General features: G+C 44.1%; 1 protein-coding gene across 3 annotated transcripts in view; it reads left to right on the top strand.

Moving 5' to 3' along the window:
- Positions 1 to 4,419: 4,419 nt before the first annotated feature.
- The window catches only part of LOC147622325 (D-lactate dehydrogenase [cytochrome], mitochondrial-like), a 112,300-nt gene continuing 97,123 nt past the window's right edge, over positions 4,420 to 19,596 (top strand). The window contains exons 1-4 of one of the 3 annotated variants that reach the window (XM_086823428.1): positions 4,420 to 4,745; positions 5,278 to 5,356; positions 5,552 to 5,655; positions 5,746 to 5,794. In XM_086823428.1, the coding sequence (XP_086679554.1) occupies positions 4,510 to 4,745; positions 5,278 to 5,356; positions 5,552 to 5,655; positions 5,746 to 5,794 (468 nt within the window). In that variant the 5' untranslated portion in view covers positions 4,420 to 4,509. The remainder of the gene's footprint in view (positions 4,746 to 5,277; positions 5,357 to 5,551; positions 5,656 to 5,745; positions 5,795 to 19,596) is intronic. The other 2 variants (XM_086823427.1, XM_086823426.1) reach the window with 2 other exon arrangements.

The following is a 19,596-nucleotide window of genomic DNA, read 5'->3' on the forward strand; positions in this document are numbered from 1 at the left end:
GAGAGAGAGAGAGAGAGAGAGAGAGAGAGAGAGAGGATTGAAGGGCTAGGTAGGGCCGGGCTAGGAGGAGGAGAGAAGAAAATAGGAGAGAGAAGGAGTACGAAGGTATGGGTATATAGAGAGCGTGCTTGTCAAAAAAAGCTCACTCGGAAAAACTCTCTCCAAACTCACACTCCTTAGGATGTGGTCTAGATGTAGGAGCTAGGAGTTCGCATGGTGCGGGATATGCATCCCCAAAAGGTGTTAGAATTTGGGGTATGCATTTTTACATGGGTTCACTTTTGTTGTGAGGCTTCAACTCAAAAATCACAATACAATTCAAAGAACATAGAATTTGCATAAATTTTGAGGTAGAATGAGAACAACTTTGTATATAATCAAGAAAGTTCTTACAACAATTTTATATGAAGTACTCTTGGAAGAAAGAGCTTGAACCACCCAACCACCCCCAAGATATCTCACTCACACTCTTAGTCTCATGAAAAACTCACACACACACACACACACACTGTCACTTGCACTCACAATCTTCTTCTTCTTCGGTTTTCTCTAAGTTCCTCTTCTTCCCAACGAAAAGCCAAAAGTAGCCCTTTTAGGCTTTCTCAAACTGCGTGCCATATTTTTTTGGCGATGTAGTCCTTTTTTGAAAAATCGTGTTTGGGAAGCCTTCTTCACACGTGGTCATCATTCCCATGAGATTACATTTTTTTTAAACATCGAAAAATCAGCAATTCACATTCAAAGTAACTTCCTCGTTGTAAACCATTCGGAATAAAGTAAGAAAACATGGCATTATAACATCAGAAACCAGGGATTCATCGGCGCCCCGACATATCCACATCTGCATATGGAATAATCGACGTCTCGAGTTACCCATATCAACATAGAGAATCATCGTCTCGATGAGTTACATATGTCCATCTGTAAACCTATCAGGTTGATTGTGTAAATCACCTAAAGTACGGAACTAGAGAAAGAAATGCCAACAAAGGAAGAATCCAAATTTCCTTATCCGAACACAACAAGATAAACTTGTTTGAACTCTAAAGAAAGAGATTTCAACAAGTGAAAATGCCGACGACATTACCCTTATCACAACATGCAGGCTATAGATAAAAGAAGTTTATCTAGAGAATGCCCACACTATAACTTCTAGTGAATTTAGAAAATAAGATTATCTTTGAATGTTGAGGTCAACATGCTAAGTGATGTAAGCAAAGCAACAATCTTGAGCCCAAATTATCCCATAAGATAATATATGTGAGGGATCACTAGCGTCCCATACCACCATGATACCACCCATACATACCTTAACAATTTGAAACTCCCTAGTATGCCGTCTAGGAAAATATGAATAAAATCCTGTATAAAAGGAATAAGATGGCCTTATCCAGACTTTCACATACTAAACCTGTCTCTATATACTTGAGGCTACATCAAGGAATAACCCTTATCGAGTACATCATAAGAAAAGAATTTTAAATTATTGGCGCCTTTCTAATGATAACTACCCAAAACACAATAAAGTTAGGGTAGAAAAATAACTCACCTAGATACATAAGCAACTAGGTATCCGAGTTGGAATATATACAAGAGTATAAGAAATATACTCCAAAATTATGTGCAAAAAATGAAGGCAAACGCTACCTTCAAGGCACCTGAAAATATTCAAAAGATCAAAAGATCCTTATAAAACCATGGATAAAAGCATAGAAGCTCCTCCAATCCATAAACACCATAGTTGATCATAAAAATCAATGCATACCATCTAATGGACATAAATCATGCCAAAAGAAGCATTAAAATTGGTGGCCAACTCATCAATCCGGAGTATATGAACGTTGTGTTGTTCAAATAAAACTCCAAAGTAAGAAAGCGAAACACATGTGTGTAGCACTCAATAAGAAAACCCTAGACACAAGTGATCTAGGCAGAATCTGATGAGTCCATGTAAAACTTAGAAAATATCCAATAAAAATCCACCAAAACAAACCGATCAACTGACCCATGATAGAGGCTTAAGAAATTAAGCACAAACCACACTTAAAAAAGTGCAAAATAAATTATCATGGAAAAGTGTCAAAGGTGAAACACACTTTAAACGTAAATTATAGCCATCAAAAGAAATTAAGGAACATGTCCAAAAAGAATAGCTAAATAATGGTTAGTCTGATGGGCAAACAGAGTGTATGAATCAGATTATAGTGTATATGCTTCGTGCATATGTCTTTAGAAAATCATCATATTGGAAAAAATATCTTCCAATGATGGAATTTGCCTATAACAGTTCTAAATTTACGGCTATTATTTTTTAGTCCGTGCATATTTATGTATGGGTATCAACCCAGGGCACCTATTGATGTCGGTCTTAAGGACATCGAGCTTGATGCATCGAGGGATTTCTTGCGAGATATGCAGGAAATGCTGACCGAAGCTCGGGATTCTATCAGGAGTGCTCATGATAGGGCATGGTTTTATGCTGATAGGGGACGCTCATCTCGGTCTTTTGAACCAGGAGCGTTGGTTTATTTTAATGTTCCTAAATATTTTTAGACTTTGTCAATGGAAAAATGCTCGAATTTATCTCCTAGATATTGTGGTCCATTTCGAGTTATGCATCGGATTGGCACGGTTGCGTAAGAACTAAAACTACCTCCAATTGTTAGAGTTCATACTGGGAGGTGAGGATAACAGAGTTACTCCTCAAGAACTCGTTGAAGTCGAAGATTTATCCTATGTTCCACATAAACCTGATATGGTACATGAATTCAAGGAAAGGAAACTTTGTAGTTAACTTATCCTTGAGGTTAAAATTAGGTGGAAAGATAGGGAAATTGAGGATTCGACTTGGGAGTCGGTTGAGATTCTTCAGCGCAGTTCTCCTTCTTTTCATTGCAAGAGTGCAATGTTTTGAGAGAGGGGAAGTATGTTATATGTACATTATGTGTGCTATGTTATATACACATTATGTGTGCATATACTAGGAGGCTAACCCACATTAGGCTTGTGAACATGGGAGCATGGGAACAAGCTCTAGTGGAGCATGGGTTAGGACTAACCTTAAGGGTTAATGTTAGGGTCAGGCATCCAAGGGTCACACATGAGAAATGGAAAGTCAAGAGTCACTTGAGGGCCCTCCTATATAATAGGGACATGGGGCACACTCAAGGGGGCTTGGGGAGCTTGGAGGCTTATGCTATGGTCTCTTGTGTAGAGGTCCATATCTACTCACCTACCATTTCACATTTTAGCTACATGCTATTGGATTGTGTTATACCTCTTGATGGTATGGGACATCAAGGTAGAGGTATGATGTATTTTATTTATTATTCATGTGTGCATCCCTTGGGCTCGGGGGTGGTTGGGTGGTTGAGTTTATGCCTGATTTATGCATGTTTATGCATAACAATTATCTAGAGAGATCTTAGGGTTTTAACAGAAGGACTACGGATGTCACCTTTTGTGACATAGATTTTGTATCACTATTTTGTATTGCCATTCATGACTAGATGAAGAGAGGCTTCAATGTGGTATCATTTTTTATGATCAGATCAAGAGCGGTTTGTCTTGCAATTATTTGGATGCTTCGGTGTTGAAGACTACTACTTAGAAGCTAAGAGAAATGTTGCTAGCATCCAACATGCATCCATGCTCGAATTAGGTGGTGGTTGTTAAGTATAGTCAAACATCTTCATTTTAAAGGTGGTTGTTTGTTAAGTATAGTCAAACATCTTCATTTTAAAGGTGATAGCTTGATTTCTTTAGCTTGTGACTATTTTCTAAGGGAGGTGCCGAAGATAGCAAGGGATGGGGTACCTTAGAGCATTATCTTACCCCACCACTAGCCCAAGTAAGATCTCAAGGGTAACGAGGGGAGGGCCACAAAGAAGTGGTTGTGGTCCTGCAAATAGGGTTTAAAGGGAGCAATAAAATTGAGGATTCCATTTGATCTCATTGAAGACTCACATCGATATTGAAGGAATGCACTTTACTACTGCTTATTACGAGGGGAGGGGGTTCAAAGGGATGAAGCTCTCTTCATGAACTGATCTCTTATAAGATTGCCAAGATGTCGAAGTTTTTTGTTTTTCGAGCCAGGGTCAGAGACGAGCATTCTCCTCTCTGAGACTGGAGCAAAGAAACGCTTTTGTCATTAGCTTCGTTGTCTCGGTCGTGAGGACGGTTTCGCTACTTCCTTAAGACATGACCTCGAAAGACCCAAAAATTGGGCACGACAGCACCAAGAACCAAGATGTCGAAGGTAGAGGCCATGTGGCTACATGCACAGGGCAACACATACTAAGAAGTTACTAGAGAGTTATAAGGCCACTGTGGGGCATGTGGTTGCATGCGTAGGGCATCACATACTAAGAAGTTTGCTCTCAGATTGTAACTTTAGTAAGCAAGAGAGAGAGAGCAACGTGCCATGTGGCTGCATGCATAGGGCGCCACGCTATACGAAGTTGACTATTTAGAATCTGCAAAGGTTTCGGATGATCACATGTTGCAATGGCTTCCACTTCTCGCCTGCTTGTGTGGCTACGCCGATCTTCCCGCTTGAGTCCCTGCCTCTACAAAAATGGCCATGTCTTCCGTCCCCTTGCTCCTCTCGCTAGCTCGGACTCACACTCCACATGGAGGAGCACGCGCACTGCTGGTGCTTTCTGCATACTGGCTGCTGCTGCTGGGATCGTTACTTCAAACTATGAATTGCTTTCTGCGGAGCCTCAAAGAGCTGATGGAAGGTATGGACGTCTCAACCTCATCCCCACGCACACGTGCCTGCCGAGGTGTGGCTGTAATGTGTCGCTGTGTGGTCGTACAGTATCTGGCTTTGTTCATACATGTGCGTGTATGCCTGTGTGTGATGGCTGGTCGTACAGTATATTGCACGTGCGCCTGCACACGTCCTACAGTTTCTGTTTGTGCTTGCAATGGTCATATGCACTTGCGTGTGCTGATACCTCGTGCCTTGTGGTCATACAGTATCTAGAGCGTTCTTACACACGTGTGAGAAGCCACTGTATGGTCGTACAGTATCCAGAAAGTGGCCGCAGCTGTGCTACTCTGTGGTCGTACAGCGTGCAGTCTTCTTCACTGTGGTGTGGTTGTACACTATCATAGTACATGTGCGGCGTGCGTGCATGTGTGTATTGCCTTCATATGGTGACTGGTCGTACAGCTTTTGTTTGTATTTGCAGTGCTGCACAGTTGTGTTTCCTTGAGGTGTGGGTAATTTCCAGTCATAATTATAGTAAGCTATCACTTCTCTTCCAGAGCCGAGTTGGTGCAGGACCCTCAAGGACAACAGACTTTGCAACAGTCTTTCATTTCCGAGTTGAGAGCAGCTTGTGATGTAGGCTCCCTTCTCTCAGATCTCTACCATTTATTTCATTTTCTGTTAAAAGGCGTGCTACTGCAGTGTATTGAGATGACTGCGGGCTTCTTGTGCCATGTGGCATTTCTACAATGCACAGTAGTGGAAAAACTGAACTCTTAATACAGAACTTTTTATGTCCTTCACTTCATTATTTCACTAGCTATGTTGTAGGAGGAGCGTGTGGTGCTGGACCCGGAAGAAAGAGCCATGCATGCGAAGCCTTTGAACAGCTACCATCCTGCAGAGCACATTCCTGATGTTGTTGTCTATCCAAAGTAAGTGGAACATTTTGGGCATGCAGCAATCAAATTCACAACTTTGTGAATATTTTTTAATTTCTTTCATCTGCTTCTTTCTGAAATCAGAACACAGCAAGAAGTGTCTGAAGTCGTGAAAGCGTGCAACAAATACAAGGTTTGATCTTCTCCCAAGAACACACTTCGGGGAATCAAAATGAAGCATGAAATATAGATGTCAGCTGTGTATGGTTCCCACCAATCACTGTGGGGAGTCTGTGATCATAGGTGTACTCGTTGTTCTAATCAGCATAAGTTTAGGCATAGGTGACAAGGTTTGTGTAGGTACAACGACATAAATAGTTTTTTAAATGGAAAGCAAAGATTGCGTCTAGTTTGGGTCTGAGTACTTCACACCTTCCTCTCCTCTCCCCCATCCTTCCCTTCCCTTCTCTCTCTCTCTCTCTCTCTCTCTCTCTCTCTCTCTCTCTCTCTCTCTGTCTGTCTGTCTGTCTCTCTCTCTCTCTCAGGCCTGGCGTGTAGAGAAAGACAACACCAAAGGCAGTTTACTTCATAGTCGAGTTCAGAGATGCCCTCCCCCGCATGGCTTTCGCCAAGAAGAGGCCCACTTTGACGGAAACCACCCTCCTTATATAGGAAGATCTAACACCCATGCATATTGACGTAGAAAGGGATGCTTTAGATAAGTGCAAGCAGGAAGAGATCAAAAGAATGCGACAGACTGGGTGGCAAGGGCTCCACTTTAGCTGAGACGGTGGTCTCTATTCTGGCCACCGGTTGTGCAAGTCTGATATATGTGTTTGATCTGTGATATCCTCTATTAGCTCTGTGGGGATATCCTGCAGTAAGTGCTCTAAACAGTTTGCCTTAGAAACTGTTACGTTGAACTTTGCAGCCGCAGTAACGTGGAAGCCTTTGTGCCAGCAATTTTGATGGCAGATGCACTGGCTGGGAGCTTGCCACCCTCGCTCGGCAAACATCTGCTGCTATTGGTGGTGCCAAGGATTGCCACTTGCTGGAGGCGGGTTTTGATGGTGAGGTTGGGGGATGAAGCTTTGAGTAAGGAGAGGCTGTTGCCTCTTGGTGCCGTGGGATTGCGGAGCTATAGCGGCCTTGTCTTGGGGGGCTTGCGATGGCTATCCCTCCCTAGTGTGTGTGTTGACAAGGATTTGTGATGCGCATGCAGGCTGTCATTCGGGATTACGGTAGATGGTATATGGGGGAAACTAAGATGCGGGTGGCCTATACAAAATCAGCCATGCAAGAATACACTAAAATTAGTCAATTGCGACCTTTGACAGATGATGAGCACGAAAATATGGCACAGGCCAAACATTGTCTTGACCAAAATGATGGTCGCAAGTTGAAGAAGTGGCAAAGATGACACTCTAGAGTGCACACGACCTTGAGGAATAGATGGAGTGGCAATCCATGTTGTAGCATGTCTTGATTCCTCAAATAAAGTTATGTGAACTCGTGGGATTTTCTGTTTTTTCTTCTTCGAATTATTTGTGGGCTTTGCAGGAAGTGGAGCCTCTGTTAATGAGCTAATTGTTTTCACCTATTCTCATGCTGGAGTTCCTCATAAGTCAAAGAACACTTACTTTGACCCCTATCATTGCAAGTGCAAGGTGTAATCAAGCAATTACCAAGGTCTTAAGGTTTCCCTAAATGACCTGTCATCCCGGGCATTCAACCCTGGGTCTAATAAGTGCTTGGAACCCTGTACATCATTATAGCACAAGTAGATCCCTAAATGACCTGTCATCCTGGGCATTCAACCCTGGGTCTAATAAGTGCTTGGAACCCTGTACATCATTATAGCTTGCAAGTGGGTTACTTATGACCTTTTGTCATTGATGGGACTCCCAGACCTAGATGGTGCATGGTGGACTGCTCTTGGACAAGGGCTCACAACATCTCAGTGGCAAGTGCCCATCAAAAAGGTATCCTAATTGTAGTGATTACTCAATATGTCCACGTGGCCCGAGTACAAGAGGTGCACGTGACAATGTTTGAAATTCAAAGGTAAAAATTATTGATAGAAGTACACCTTGAATTCTTTCCAAGTCGTCATTGCCTTGTCTTCCAAAGTCTTGGCCATCCACTAATTGCAAGCGGAGTCTTGAATATATACAGTCACATGCTACAACTTGGAATTTTGGAGGAAATTACCATCCTCAAAAGCATTCACCTTAAAAGCGAATGCTTTAGTAGTAATGTTTTTTCCATCAAAGATTTTGATTTTAACAAATTAATCACCAACATGAAATACTCTTAAGTTTCGTCACTTGTGGCTGTCCACCACTTCATCTTGATGCTTTTGGGGTTGTATGGGATGGCCTATAAATCCGCAATGGTGTTTAAAAGTATCCTGTAGTTGGGATTGCTTTGAGGTTGATCAGGGTTGCCGTGAGGGTGATTGGGGCTGCCCAAAGATGACACTCTAGAGTGCACACGACCTTGAGGAATAGATGGAGTGGCAATCCATGTTGTAGCATGTCTTGATTCCTCCAATAAAGTTATGTGAACTCATGGGATTTCTTGTTTTTTCTTCTTCGAATAATTTGTGGGCTTTGCAGGAAGTAGAGCCTCTGTTAATGAGCTAATTGTCCTCATAAGTCAAAGGACACTTACTTTGAGCCCTATCATTGCAAGTGCAAGGTGTAATCAAGCAATTACCAAGGTCTTAAGGTTTCCCTAAATGACCTGTCATCTCGGGCATTCAACCCTGGGTCCATAGAAACATGGGACGGGGAACGGGACGGGGACGGGGCAAAAGGCCGTCCCGGGGACGGTGAAAAAAACGGCAATCTGAAAACGATTGTTTTTTTGCAATTTTTTTTAACACACTTGATTTACACTTAGAAACCAAGACATTAAGCACAAAATTGCACCAAAAAGAGGAGAAATGCATAGTCGTATTAGCAAAAAACTGTAATGGGATGCCGATGGTGTGATAAACAAAAGTGAGTGTACAATCTAAACAAAAATGCCAAATGGCATAATGAAAGGCCCAAGGAGGGTGTACACTCAAGGCAAAATGACTAAGTGCCAAGATACAAGATTGCTAGCAAAAAGGTGGGGCAAGAGTCGAGACTCGAGACTCTAGACTCAAGAGACTAGGCAAGAGGCTGAAAAGGGTGAAGATCAATCGTGACCTCCTCAATGAAGTCCTCCATAGGCTGGTCCTCAAGTGGAGGGGGAGGGGGAGGTGGGGGGGACAATGCCTCGGGCACAACCTCAAGCTCCTCTAAAATCTCGGCCCTCTGCTGATTAGAGAGATGTGGGTCCTGCTGTGCCTGCTCCCATTCGGTGAAAGGATCTGCCTTCTTTGTCAAGCCCTTGCAAAGCATTCGCAAGTTGGCACTGACAAATACCAAATCATTTGCACGCTGTACACCAAGGTGGTTCCTCTTCTTAGAGGCAATGTGGCTATAAACTGACCAGAGTTGCTCTAGGCAACTGCTACTGCAAGCCTGCGAGAGTACGCGCACAGCAAATTCCTGCAACTTTGGAGTTTCCGCACCATAATCCTCCCACCAAAGTGCAGACCCTATCTTGAAGCGGTCCGCCTGTGAATCTGCCAAACCAAAAGCCCCCCGCTTCTCTCTATAAATCTGCAATTGGTCCTTGATTGTGCGGCGATCCTCCTCACTAGTGTAAAGGCGATCCAAGGTTTGTCGAAGGCCTTTGCTCACCTCTTTGTTCTTGTGTTGCCCTTTGCCTTGAAACTCAGGATCAACAATGTAGGCAGCAGCATGGAGGGGAGAGTGGTAGGCTTGCCACCTTTTCAAACATAGGGATTTGACGTGTTTATAGTGAGGCTTGACTTTGAACATTGCTTTTAGCTTCTCTATCATGCGATCAATTGCCTCGTACACTTTGCCAATGCATGGTTGAGTGGAATCCACTACCCTAAGGAGATCAATAATCGGTTGCACCATCTCCACAAGCGCCTTGGCCTCCTCCCACCATGCCGCATCGTTCGCCCTTTCCCTGCAAAATTTGCCGACCGTCGTGGAAGCCTCTGAAGTGCGTGCAAACTCATCACTGAGGAAGAGTCCCCTCAATGCCCCGCTACATGTACACAAGCGGCCTAGCATGAGAAAGTTGAATGCAAATCTCGTCTCGGAATACTTAAGAAGAGAGAGGCTTGACTTCTTGGAAAACTCGTGCTGCACCCTTTGATGGTTGAGGACAAAGGTCACTATTTTGTTGGCACCCTCAATGACAGGTGCAACCCAATCCAAGGCCCCTATGTCTTTGATAAGGTTGTTGAGGCAATGGGCCATGCAAAAGCACACGGTGATGCGAGGATAAGTTGCTTGGAGAATTGTCCCCGCCGCCCTATTTGCCGGTTCTCCATCTGCACATATGGCAATGACATTCTCCGCCCCCACCGTCTCTAGTGTTGTTGCCCACTCCGCAGCAAGTATCTCGGCACTCTTCCCCGTCCCGGAAACATCATGGGAGTCGACAAAGTATGTCTCCCCTCGTGAGTAGGCAACAACTCCATGGATGGAGCGCTTTCTAGTGTCACTCCACCCATCAACGACGAGGGTAACACCATTTTCAGCCCATTGCTCTTTCATGTGGTTGGCCGCCACCTCCACGCTTGCCTTCTCCTTCTCAAGGAGAGAGGTGCGGATGGTCTCCGAAGAGGGGGGAACATAAGAGGGTCCATACTCCGCTATCAATTTGCACATGGCCCGAAAGTATGGAGATCTATCCAAAACACCATATGCAAAACACAAACAAAATTCAGATTTTTACCATCATTTAGTCTTTTAGTCTTTAGAGCATGATATTTGAATAGTACATGAGCAACCCTACGGCCTAAAGTATAAACGCATAATACATAATAGTATAAATATTAAATAATAATACATATGCATAGTGCCAAGGACTTACCGTGCCGCCCGAAATGCTATGTGGTCATGAAAGAAGAATCGTGCCACCGCCATGTCCACCTCCTCTTTCAATTGAGGGTTCCAATTCTCATTAAGAGTACTTTGGCGTCCCCGGGAAGCGGATGCCTCTCTTGATGAATGAGGTACATGCGGCGTTGATGTCCTCACAAAGGATGTGGAGTCGATGGCCACTTGAGGATTGCGTTTTGCCAACTCAGCCGCCTCATAAACCACAAGCTTTTCAAGGAGCTCCTTCTTCTTCTCGGCTGAAACCTCCTTGCAAAATTGCACTTCGTTGCCGGGCTCATGCAAGAAGTGAGCACGCACTTTGTGGGCACCGCCGGTTCGCTTGTAGCCGCAAAGCTTACATACCCATGGTCTTGAACCACCCCCTTGACCGTATTGCGAGCACTCTACCTCTTCCCACCAACTCCATCGATGTACGGCGGGCCTCCTCCTTCGTGATGGAGCGGGTGTTGAAGTGGTGGAGGCGGCGGCGGACCCAGGTTGAGTAGAGGAAGGGGTTTGAGAAGAGGATGCCATAGTGATAGAGTAGAGCTTGAGATGGATGGTAGAGCTTGAGAAAGAGTCAAGACGGATAATTGGGATGGAGATGTTGGAGGAGAGCTTGGAGAGGGAGAGCTTGGATGTTGGAGAAGGAGAGCTTGAAGAGGGTGAGCTTGGAGAGGGAGAGCTTGGATGTTGGAGAAGGAGAGCTTGGAGAGGGTGAGCTTGGACAGGTTGGAGAGGGTGAGCTTGGAGAAGGAGAGCTTGGAGAGGGAGAGCTTGAGCCTTGGGTCTTGGAGAGGGAGAGCTTGGAGAGGAGAGGGCTTGAGGAGAGCATGGAGGTAGAGGTCTCTTATATAGAAGAAGAGGGGAGCCATGTGGGAGAGAGAGACTCGAGAGAGAAGCTTTGGAGGAGTGGCGCAAGGGCCAAACGGTCAAGACAGACAGCCGTTTGTGCCCCAAAACGGTCAAAAATACCGCCAACGGTCTGTTTGACCGTCCCCGTACGGACAGGGAACGGCGTTCCCGGGATGTTCCCGGAACGCGTTCCCGTTGTCCCCACTTCACCGTCAGATTTCCGTCCCCGTTTTGCCGTCCCGCGGACGTCCCGCCCCCGTCCCACGCGCTCCCCGTCCCTAGGGTCCGTCCCCCCCGCCCCATGTCACTATGCCTGGGTCTAATAAGTGCTTGGAACCCTGTACATCATTATAGCACAAGTAGATCCCTAAATGACCTGTCATCCTGGGCATTCAACCCTGGGTCTAATAAGTGCTTGGAACCCTGTACATCGTTATAGCTCGCAAGTGGGTTACTTATGACCTTTTGTCATTGATGGGACTCCCAGACCTGAATGGTGCATGGTGGACTGCTCTTGGACAAGGGCTCACAACATCTCAGTGGTGGCAAGTGCCCATCAAAAAGGTATCCTAATTGTAGTGATTTCTCAATATGTCCACGTGGCCCGAGTACAAGAGGTGCACGTGACAATGTTTGAAATTCAAAGGTAAAAATTATTGATAGAAGTTCACCTTGAATTCTTTCCAAGTCGTCATTGCCTTGTCTTCCAAAGTCTTGGCCATCCACTAATTGCAAGCGGAGTCTTGAATATATACAGTCACATGCTACAACTTGGAATTTTGGAGGAAATTACCATCCTCAAAAGCATTCACCTTAAAAGCGAATGCTTTAGTAGTAATGTTTTTTCCATCAAAGATTTTGATTTTGACAAATTAATCACCAACATGAAATACTCTTAAGTTTCGTCACTTGTGGCTGTCCACCACTTCATCTTGATGCTTTTGGGGTTGTATGGGATGGCCTATAAATCCGCAATGGTGTTTAAAAGTATCCTGTAGTTGGGATTGCTTTGAGGTTGATCAGGGTTGACGTGAGGGTGATTGGGGCTGCCCAGAGATGACACTCTAGAGTGCACACGACCTTGAGGAATAGATGGAGTGGCAATCCATGTTGTAGCATGTCTTGATTCCTCAAATAAAGTTATGTGAACTCGTGGGATTTTCTGTTTTTTCTTCTTCGAATTATTTGTGGGCTTTGCAGGAAGTGGAGCCTTTGTTAATGAGCTAATTGTTTTCACCTATTCTCATGCTGGAGTTCCTCATAAGTCAAAGAACACTTACTTTGACCCCTATCATTGCAAGTGCAAGGTGTAATCAAGCAATTACCAAGGTCTTAAGGTTTCCCTAAATGACCTGTCATCCCGGGCATTCAACCCTGGGTCTAATAAGTGCTTGGAACCCTGTACATCATTATAGCACAAGTAGATCCCTAAATGACCTGTCATCCTGGGCATTCAACCCTGGGTCTAATAAGTGCTTGGAACCCTGTACATCATTATAGCTTGCAAGTGGGTTACTTATGACCTTTTGTCATTGATGGGACTCCCAGACCTAGATGGTGCATGGTGGACTGCTCTTGGACAAGGGCTCACAACATCTCAGTGGCAAGTGCCCATCAAAAAGGTATCCTAATTGTAGTGATTACTCAATATGTCCACGTGGCCCGAGTACAAGAGGTGCACGTGACAATGTTTGAAATTCAAAGGTAAAAATTATTGATAGAAGTACACCTTGAATTCTTTCCAAGTCGTCATTGCCTTGTCTTCCAAAGTCTTGGCCATCCACTAATTGCAAGCGGAGTCTTGAATATATACAGTCACATGCTACAACTTGGAATTTTGGAGGAAATTACCATCCTCAAAAGCATTCACCTTAAAAGCGAATGCTTTAGTAGTAATGTTTTTTCCATCAAAGATTTTGATTTTGACAAATTAATCACCAACATGAAATACTCTTAAGTTTCGTCACTTGTTGCTGTCCACCACTTCATCTTGATGCTTTTGGGGTTGTATGGGATGGCCTATAAATCCGCAATGGTGTTTAAAAGTATCCTGTAGTTGGGATTGCTTTGAGGTTGATCAGGGTTGCCGTGAGGGTGATTGGGGCTGCCCAAAGATGACACTCTAGAGTGCACACGACCTTGAGGAATAGATGGAGTGGCAATCCATGTTGTAGCATGTCTTGATTCCTCAAATAAAGTTATGTGAACTCGTGGGATTTCCTGTTTTTTCTTCTTCGAATTATTTGTGGGCTTTGCAGGAAGTGGAGCCTCTGTTAATGAGCTAATTGTTTTCACCTATTCTCATGCTGGAGTTCCTCATAAGTCAAAGGACACTTACTTTGAGCCCTATCATTGCAAGTGCAAGGTGTAATCAAGCAATTACCAAGGTCTTAAGGTTTCGGGTTTGTTCCACTCAACTAACAGTGAGCCGCTCCTTCACAACCTCAACTTCTCGTGCTTACTCTTGAGAAATATCTTGCTAATTAGGCAACACGATTGCAATATAAGTATGAAGTAGCTTCGGATGTAATTGGACATAACTCTCAAGACTAGCCTTTAGAGAATCCAACTTAAAGAGGAGATGGCTCGAATCCAACTCAAGACATAACTTTCAAGACTAGTCTTGAGAGAATCCAACTGGAAGAGGAGACAAATCCAACTCGAAGAGGAGACACGTCGAATCCAACTCAAGACATAACTCTCAAGGTTAGTCTTGAGAGAATCCAACTCGATGCATCGAATCACAAAAGAGAATGGATGAAGGTATCCACAATAGGTGGAAGAGACCTGGCAAAGAGAAGAACAACGATGACAAGTAGAGCATGAGGCTTCCTCTTGGCTCTTAACTGAAAAGCTGATCCAAGCTAGGTGAACCCTGTTCCGGAAAAGGTCACTTTCAGTGAGTATGATGGTAAACTTGACCCCTTTGCTTTGCATTCTTGGATTCACCAATTCGAGGCATATTTTTCTGTAGTATATAGGTCATATAAGGAGAAGGTTTCTTGGGCTAACTGTCACCTCACTGCTGATGATCACATTGTGTGGTGGCAAGCGTGGTCCCAAGTCCCACACTAAGGATGGTGTGGCCACTTATGAGTGGGACCAGTTCATAGCCAACACGAAAAGCGGTTCCTGCCACCACCACACTGCCTTGAGAGACTCGACAATGAGTTTCAAGGCTTGTGTCAGAATGCGTAGCTGGCCATTGAGTATGCCAATAAGGTTATCACCTAGCCTTACAATTACGGAAAACTGATGCGACAAGAAGGGGGCATTCTTGCATGGGCTTGATACAATCATCCGTTGGGATGTACATATGTTTCAGCCCTCTTCCTTTGACCATGCGGTTATGCAGGCACAAAATGTAGAAATGAAGTACAATCACCAACCCTATCCTTCCAAAGCACAAAATAAGGGCAAACCTTGGGGGCAACTCCAGGGCAGTCAGCTACCCAGGCTTACCCCATACGAGAAAACCACCAAGGGCAGCACAGGTGGACACTTAAACCCAACATAAAGGGCACAATATCAACATGAGTGTCACATGCACTCTGCACTGTAGTGCATGGTTACAATGGTTCATCATCATCAGTGCAACATTGTACATTATTAGTACCTTTTAGGATGATATTTGTCGTATGCCGTGACGCCATTGTAATCCTCAGTCCAGGATAAGTGGGGCATGAGCTACGTAGGTCATTCTCAGCCTTAGACAGACAGTCAGTCAGTCAGTCCAAGTCCCTTAACCCACTTGAAGAGATGCATTCATGCATGTAGAGTGAGTAGAAGCCTTAGAGTTTGCATTAGAAAGCACTCTGCATAATGCATAGCATTCATCCACTGCATTTAGACCATGGCAGAAGCCTTCAGATACCATCTAGCATTCATTAGAATTTACCTAGTATTATTCCCATAATTTACAACATTTTTTGGGCATTTTTACATCATTTATTTATTTTATCCAAGACAGATGCAATCAGCCAGCTCTGTAGCCAGCTGACCAGGGTCATCTGTTCATATAAATAGCTGAGCATATAATCCATTCATTCATTCATATCATATTCGGCATTGCAGAACTCAATGCTTGGAGTGTTCAGCACAAGGAGCATAAGCGATTGCAGAATTCAGCACATCAGCCTTCAACGTTTTCCTCATCAGTATATAGGAGCATCAACGCTTGAGCAATTCAGCCTTCCTTTAGTAAAACATAGCATCTACAGCATTCAGCCTTCAGTACCCCTTGCGTTTTCAGCATCCTCATATGCATCGTTTGCTACAGCCACTTGGTGGAGGTAAAACTCAGCATTCATACTCATTTTCAGCATTCATACATAGTCTAGAACAGTCCCAATCAGCCCCTTCTCTCAGCCTCAGATTTGCAGTCTTCTTACATCCATTGGGAAGAGTGCATAGGCTCGAGATTGGTCATCATTGGTGCTTCTACAGCCGTGTACAGTTCAGCTTGACTCTTGGTCCTCCGAGATCTTGCGTTTGGCTTATTGTCAGTCCATCGTCAGTCTCTTCAAAGTAATAAAGCAAATACTATTCCGGTAACGGGATAGGGGGCCCTTCAGTGGGTAATTTGGGACCCCATACGGTGTACAGTTTCTATCTATCTCTCTCTCCCTCTCTCTCTCTCTCTCTCTCTCTCTCAAATCTCTTAAAGTTTGAAGTCTTAAAGTGGATTGCTAAACTCAGGATACAGAAGACGGTGTGAGCATTTGTGTGACAGGATCCTCAAATTACGAATACTTCCACTGCATGTTACAATGAGTACCTTTGTTTCTGGGGTCAAAGAATGGGGCATCTTGTTAGGCAATGCCCCAAGAAACCCACTTGTTCTACCCAAGTCTCAATCCAGGTAGTTGTTGCCAAGTCTCAATCCAGGAAGTTGTTGCCAAGTCTCAATCCAGGTAGTTGTTGCCACAGTTGAACCCGTAGAGTCTCCCCCACCTGAGCCAATTGTTAGTATTGTTATTTGTAACACTAGTGGTTTAACCATTGGAAACTACCCTTGAGAAAGTTTACCCTTGCCCTTGAGGAAGGGGGGTAAGACATGGGGGCTACCCTTTTTTGAGCTAAAGCCATTGAGCTTCCGATCTTGGTGAAATTGTTGGAGCTCCAAAATGACAACTTTTTCAACCATACACTATTTCAAATACTACACTTTCTCAAAGAAAAAGTGCCTTTGATTAGTTACTGTTTGATTACATTGGTATTTTTGACCAATTCTTATGACAGGCTAGTGGACATAGGATAATGGTTATCATGGCCCATGATCATTGTGGTTATCATGTTTATGATACCCCAACATCAAGATTCTTAGCATGTAGAGTTTGGCATTAAGATGTTGGCATGCAAATTTATGGAGCCAAGATTACTTAGCAGAAAGCTTTTTACCTCCGAGACGGATGGGCTAGCTTGTTGGTGCCTACCCCCATTGCTTGTTGCACTTCAATACCTAGGGCATGCGGTGCCTTGGTGTAGTGCTTTAGGTGTAGAATCTCTCTCCCTGTTGCTTGGTCCCTCTCCCCTCCTCTCCAATGGTACAAGCTTAGGAGTGCTAGACTATTGGCAATCGTAACAATTAGCACACTGGGGCCTATGCCTAGCCTTAGTGCATTCAATCATTCTCCTCTCTCCTTCTCTATCCTCTCATTTGGATCGGTTGTTAATGTTTTTAGTGCAATGCTAGCTAGCTTTGCATTAACGTGCACCTTTAGAATAACAAGCAAGCATTCCATGAGGATGTGAACATGGTAGTACCTTTCATCCTTGACTTTGCATGGAATAGATTGACCCTTAAGTTGACTTAAGGTTTGACCTTTGTGTTCAACAAGAAATTCAGTGCTTCAAGGCTGGGTTGTAGGGGAGGCCGCCGGGGGGGGGGGTGGGATTAGCCATTCCACCTATGATCATGCTTATTAACGGGGGCTTAATGTGGGGTGTGCTCCACTGGTATGGGACACTAGTGTGTATTCCATGTAGGGTCTCCTGAGACTTCGCGGGTTTCTTGTCTTGGACACACTATGCTTTGGCATAATTAACCTCTAGTAATTGTGAGGAGAAATGCTAGTCTGAGTGGCAACAAGATAAGGGACCTTCTTGATTGTTTGAGAATTGGCATGTCGCTTGTAGGGTAACAAGTTAGTTTTATGATTCATCACACTCTCTCATGATGGCCAAATGGTATTGATGCATGAGGCAACTTTGGAATTGGAAATGAGAGTGATGAGAAAATTCTTGGTCTTCGACTAAATGTCTAGACCAGTTGACAGGTGGACTGTTTGATATACTGACTTTGTGAAGTATGTGTGGTTGGATCTCACAATGGTCAGAGATGCTACAGGGTGGACGGAGTTGCATGGGGTTATTTTGATTCCAAGACACTAGAGTCATATGGACTTCCCACTTGTTCAATGGGGTGTAGCCCATGGACATGTTAGGGGTGGAATATGTTATAACTATTGCCGTTCAGGATCTCTATTAATGGGATTGTGTGGACCTTTGGTTGCACAAAATTCATTCCAATTTGGTAGGGTGAAAAGTAGTTGGAAGCCGTATATGTCTTGAGGCAATTCGAGGACATGGGACATATACAGAAATTGACTGAAAGTTTTATGCTTGCCCTAAAGGAGACATGAGTATCTACTGGTTACACAATCTCCGTTTAATCTTAGATGAGGATTGGACAGGGGAGATCTTGTGGTTGGAATATTGTTCTGGAAGTACAATATTCCAACCACGATATTATATTGGAAGTACAATATGATACTAGGAGTTGTTTGTGCTGTTTGCCGACAACTCATGTAGGAAGCCATTTGGTATGACAATTGAGTTGTGCTGTGGGTCTGTTTTAGGGTTGTCACCGTAGAGCTTGTTGCACTACTAAATGTCCTATTGGGATTCAGTGCTTGGATGAGAGGTGGATTGATAGTAAGCAATTGGATCTTTGTAGTGATGCTGACCCGACATCATTGCATAACCACAATAGATTGTGGCCAACGACTCACAACTAAACTGTAGAGTCCTCTGGACTCACCCCTGAGCCTTAGGTTTGATTGCCGCAAGCCTGCTTGGTACCGATGGCCCCAACCTAGCATCCCATACCACTAGGCCGAACCACCCACCTTGTAGCTCCATAGCCATGAGGTCTTGCATGCCCCTGGTAGCCCTCTTGTGTACCGCGTGGATACCTCCATAATTTGTGAATGTTCTCTGTTAATCAAGTAAAAGGTCCCACAAAGCTTCCGCATGTAACAAATATGCAAAGATAGTATGTCACGCATGTATATGGTGCTCAGACACATTGGGCCAGTCCCTCTTGTTCATATATATTTTTATTCCAAAGACTGGATACAATAATTTGTGGAGCCATAGATACACTATTTTGAGATGTGGTTTGCACCAATTCAAACACTACCAATTATCAGGGATTTACCTTTCGATGGCAATGATGTCCCTTCCTCCTTTCATAATGAGTACGGGTTCTTTCCCATTAAGGCCGGAATGTTTACACAGTGCCCAAATCCACAACTGCCAGATGTGGCAGAGCTGTCCACAAAGTGCCATCAGGTGTGTCAATCTTGCCTTCACAGCTACATCCGACCTGCCCATAGAACTTTGTCAGATGTGTTGGACCTGTTCCCGGGTAGCAGGTCATACAACCAGACAGCAGGTCACACAGTTGGGCAGCATGCCGTACAGCCGGCCAGTAGGCTGCTGGAGATTGCTAATCTTGGTACTGGCCAAAAATACCCACCACTGGGCCAGCTTTTCCATGCACTCAGCATAGTTAGTCACATGGTTTGTTGGATTAGTAAAGTCACCCGACAGAAATCATCCCCATTTACCACGGCATGATGCTGCAAATAATCCTCCCCCACCATAACAAAGCAGCAATCTTGGTGCTGAGCACTGATGTAGAGGGAGGCTGCATCGCTGAGGGAAAGTTGAATGCTAGATGTTGCTCGTTCTTTTTTGGCAAGACAAGTGTGTGTGATGTATGGGGTGGCTGGCTTTCTTTTATAACTTTAAATCAGATGAAAAGGGTGAAAGCAAAAAATGTATATTCATAATTCTCCTTTACTTTTTCTAGTAAAGTTATGACAAATTTATAAGCTTTCACACATTATTATTATTCATAGATTCTGGATCCTAAATAAATTGCAAGCTTTGAACC

This window comes from Cibotium barometz, chromosome 29, assembly GCF_041138505.1.
Source record: "Cibotium barometz isolate CiBa-2024 chromosome 29, ASM4113850v1, whole genome shotgun sequence".
In the NCBI taxonomy this organism is placed as follows: domain Eukaryota; kingdom Viridiplantae; phylum Streptophyta; class Polypodiopsida; order Cyatheales; family Cibotiaceae; genus Cibotium; species Cibotium barometz.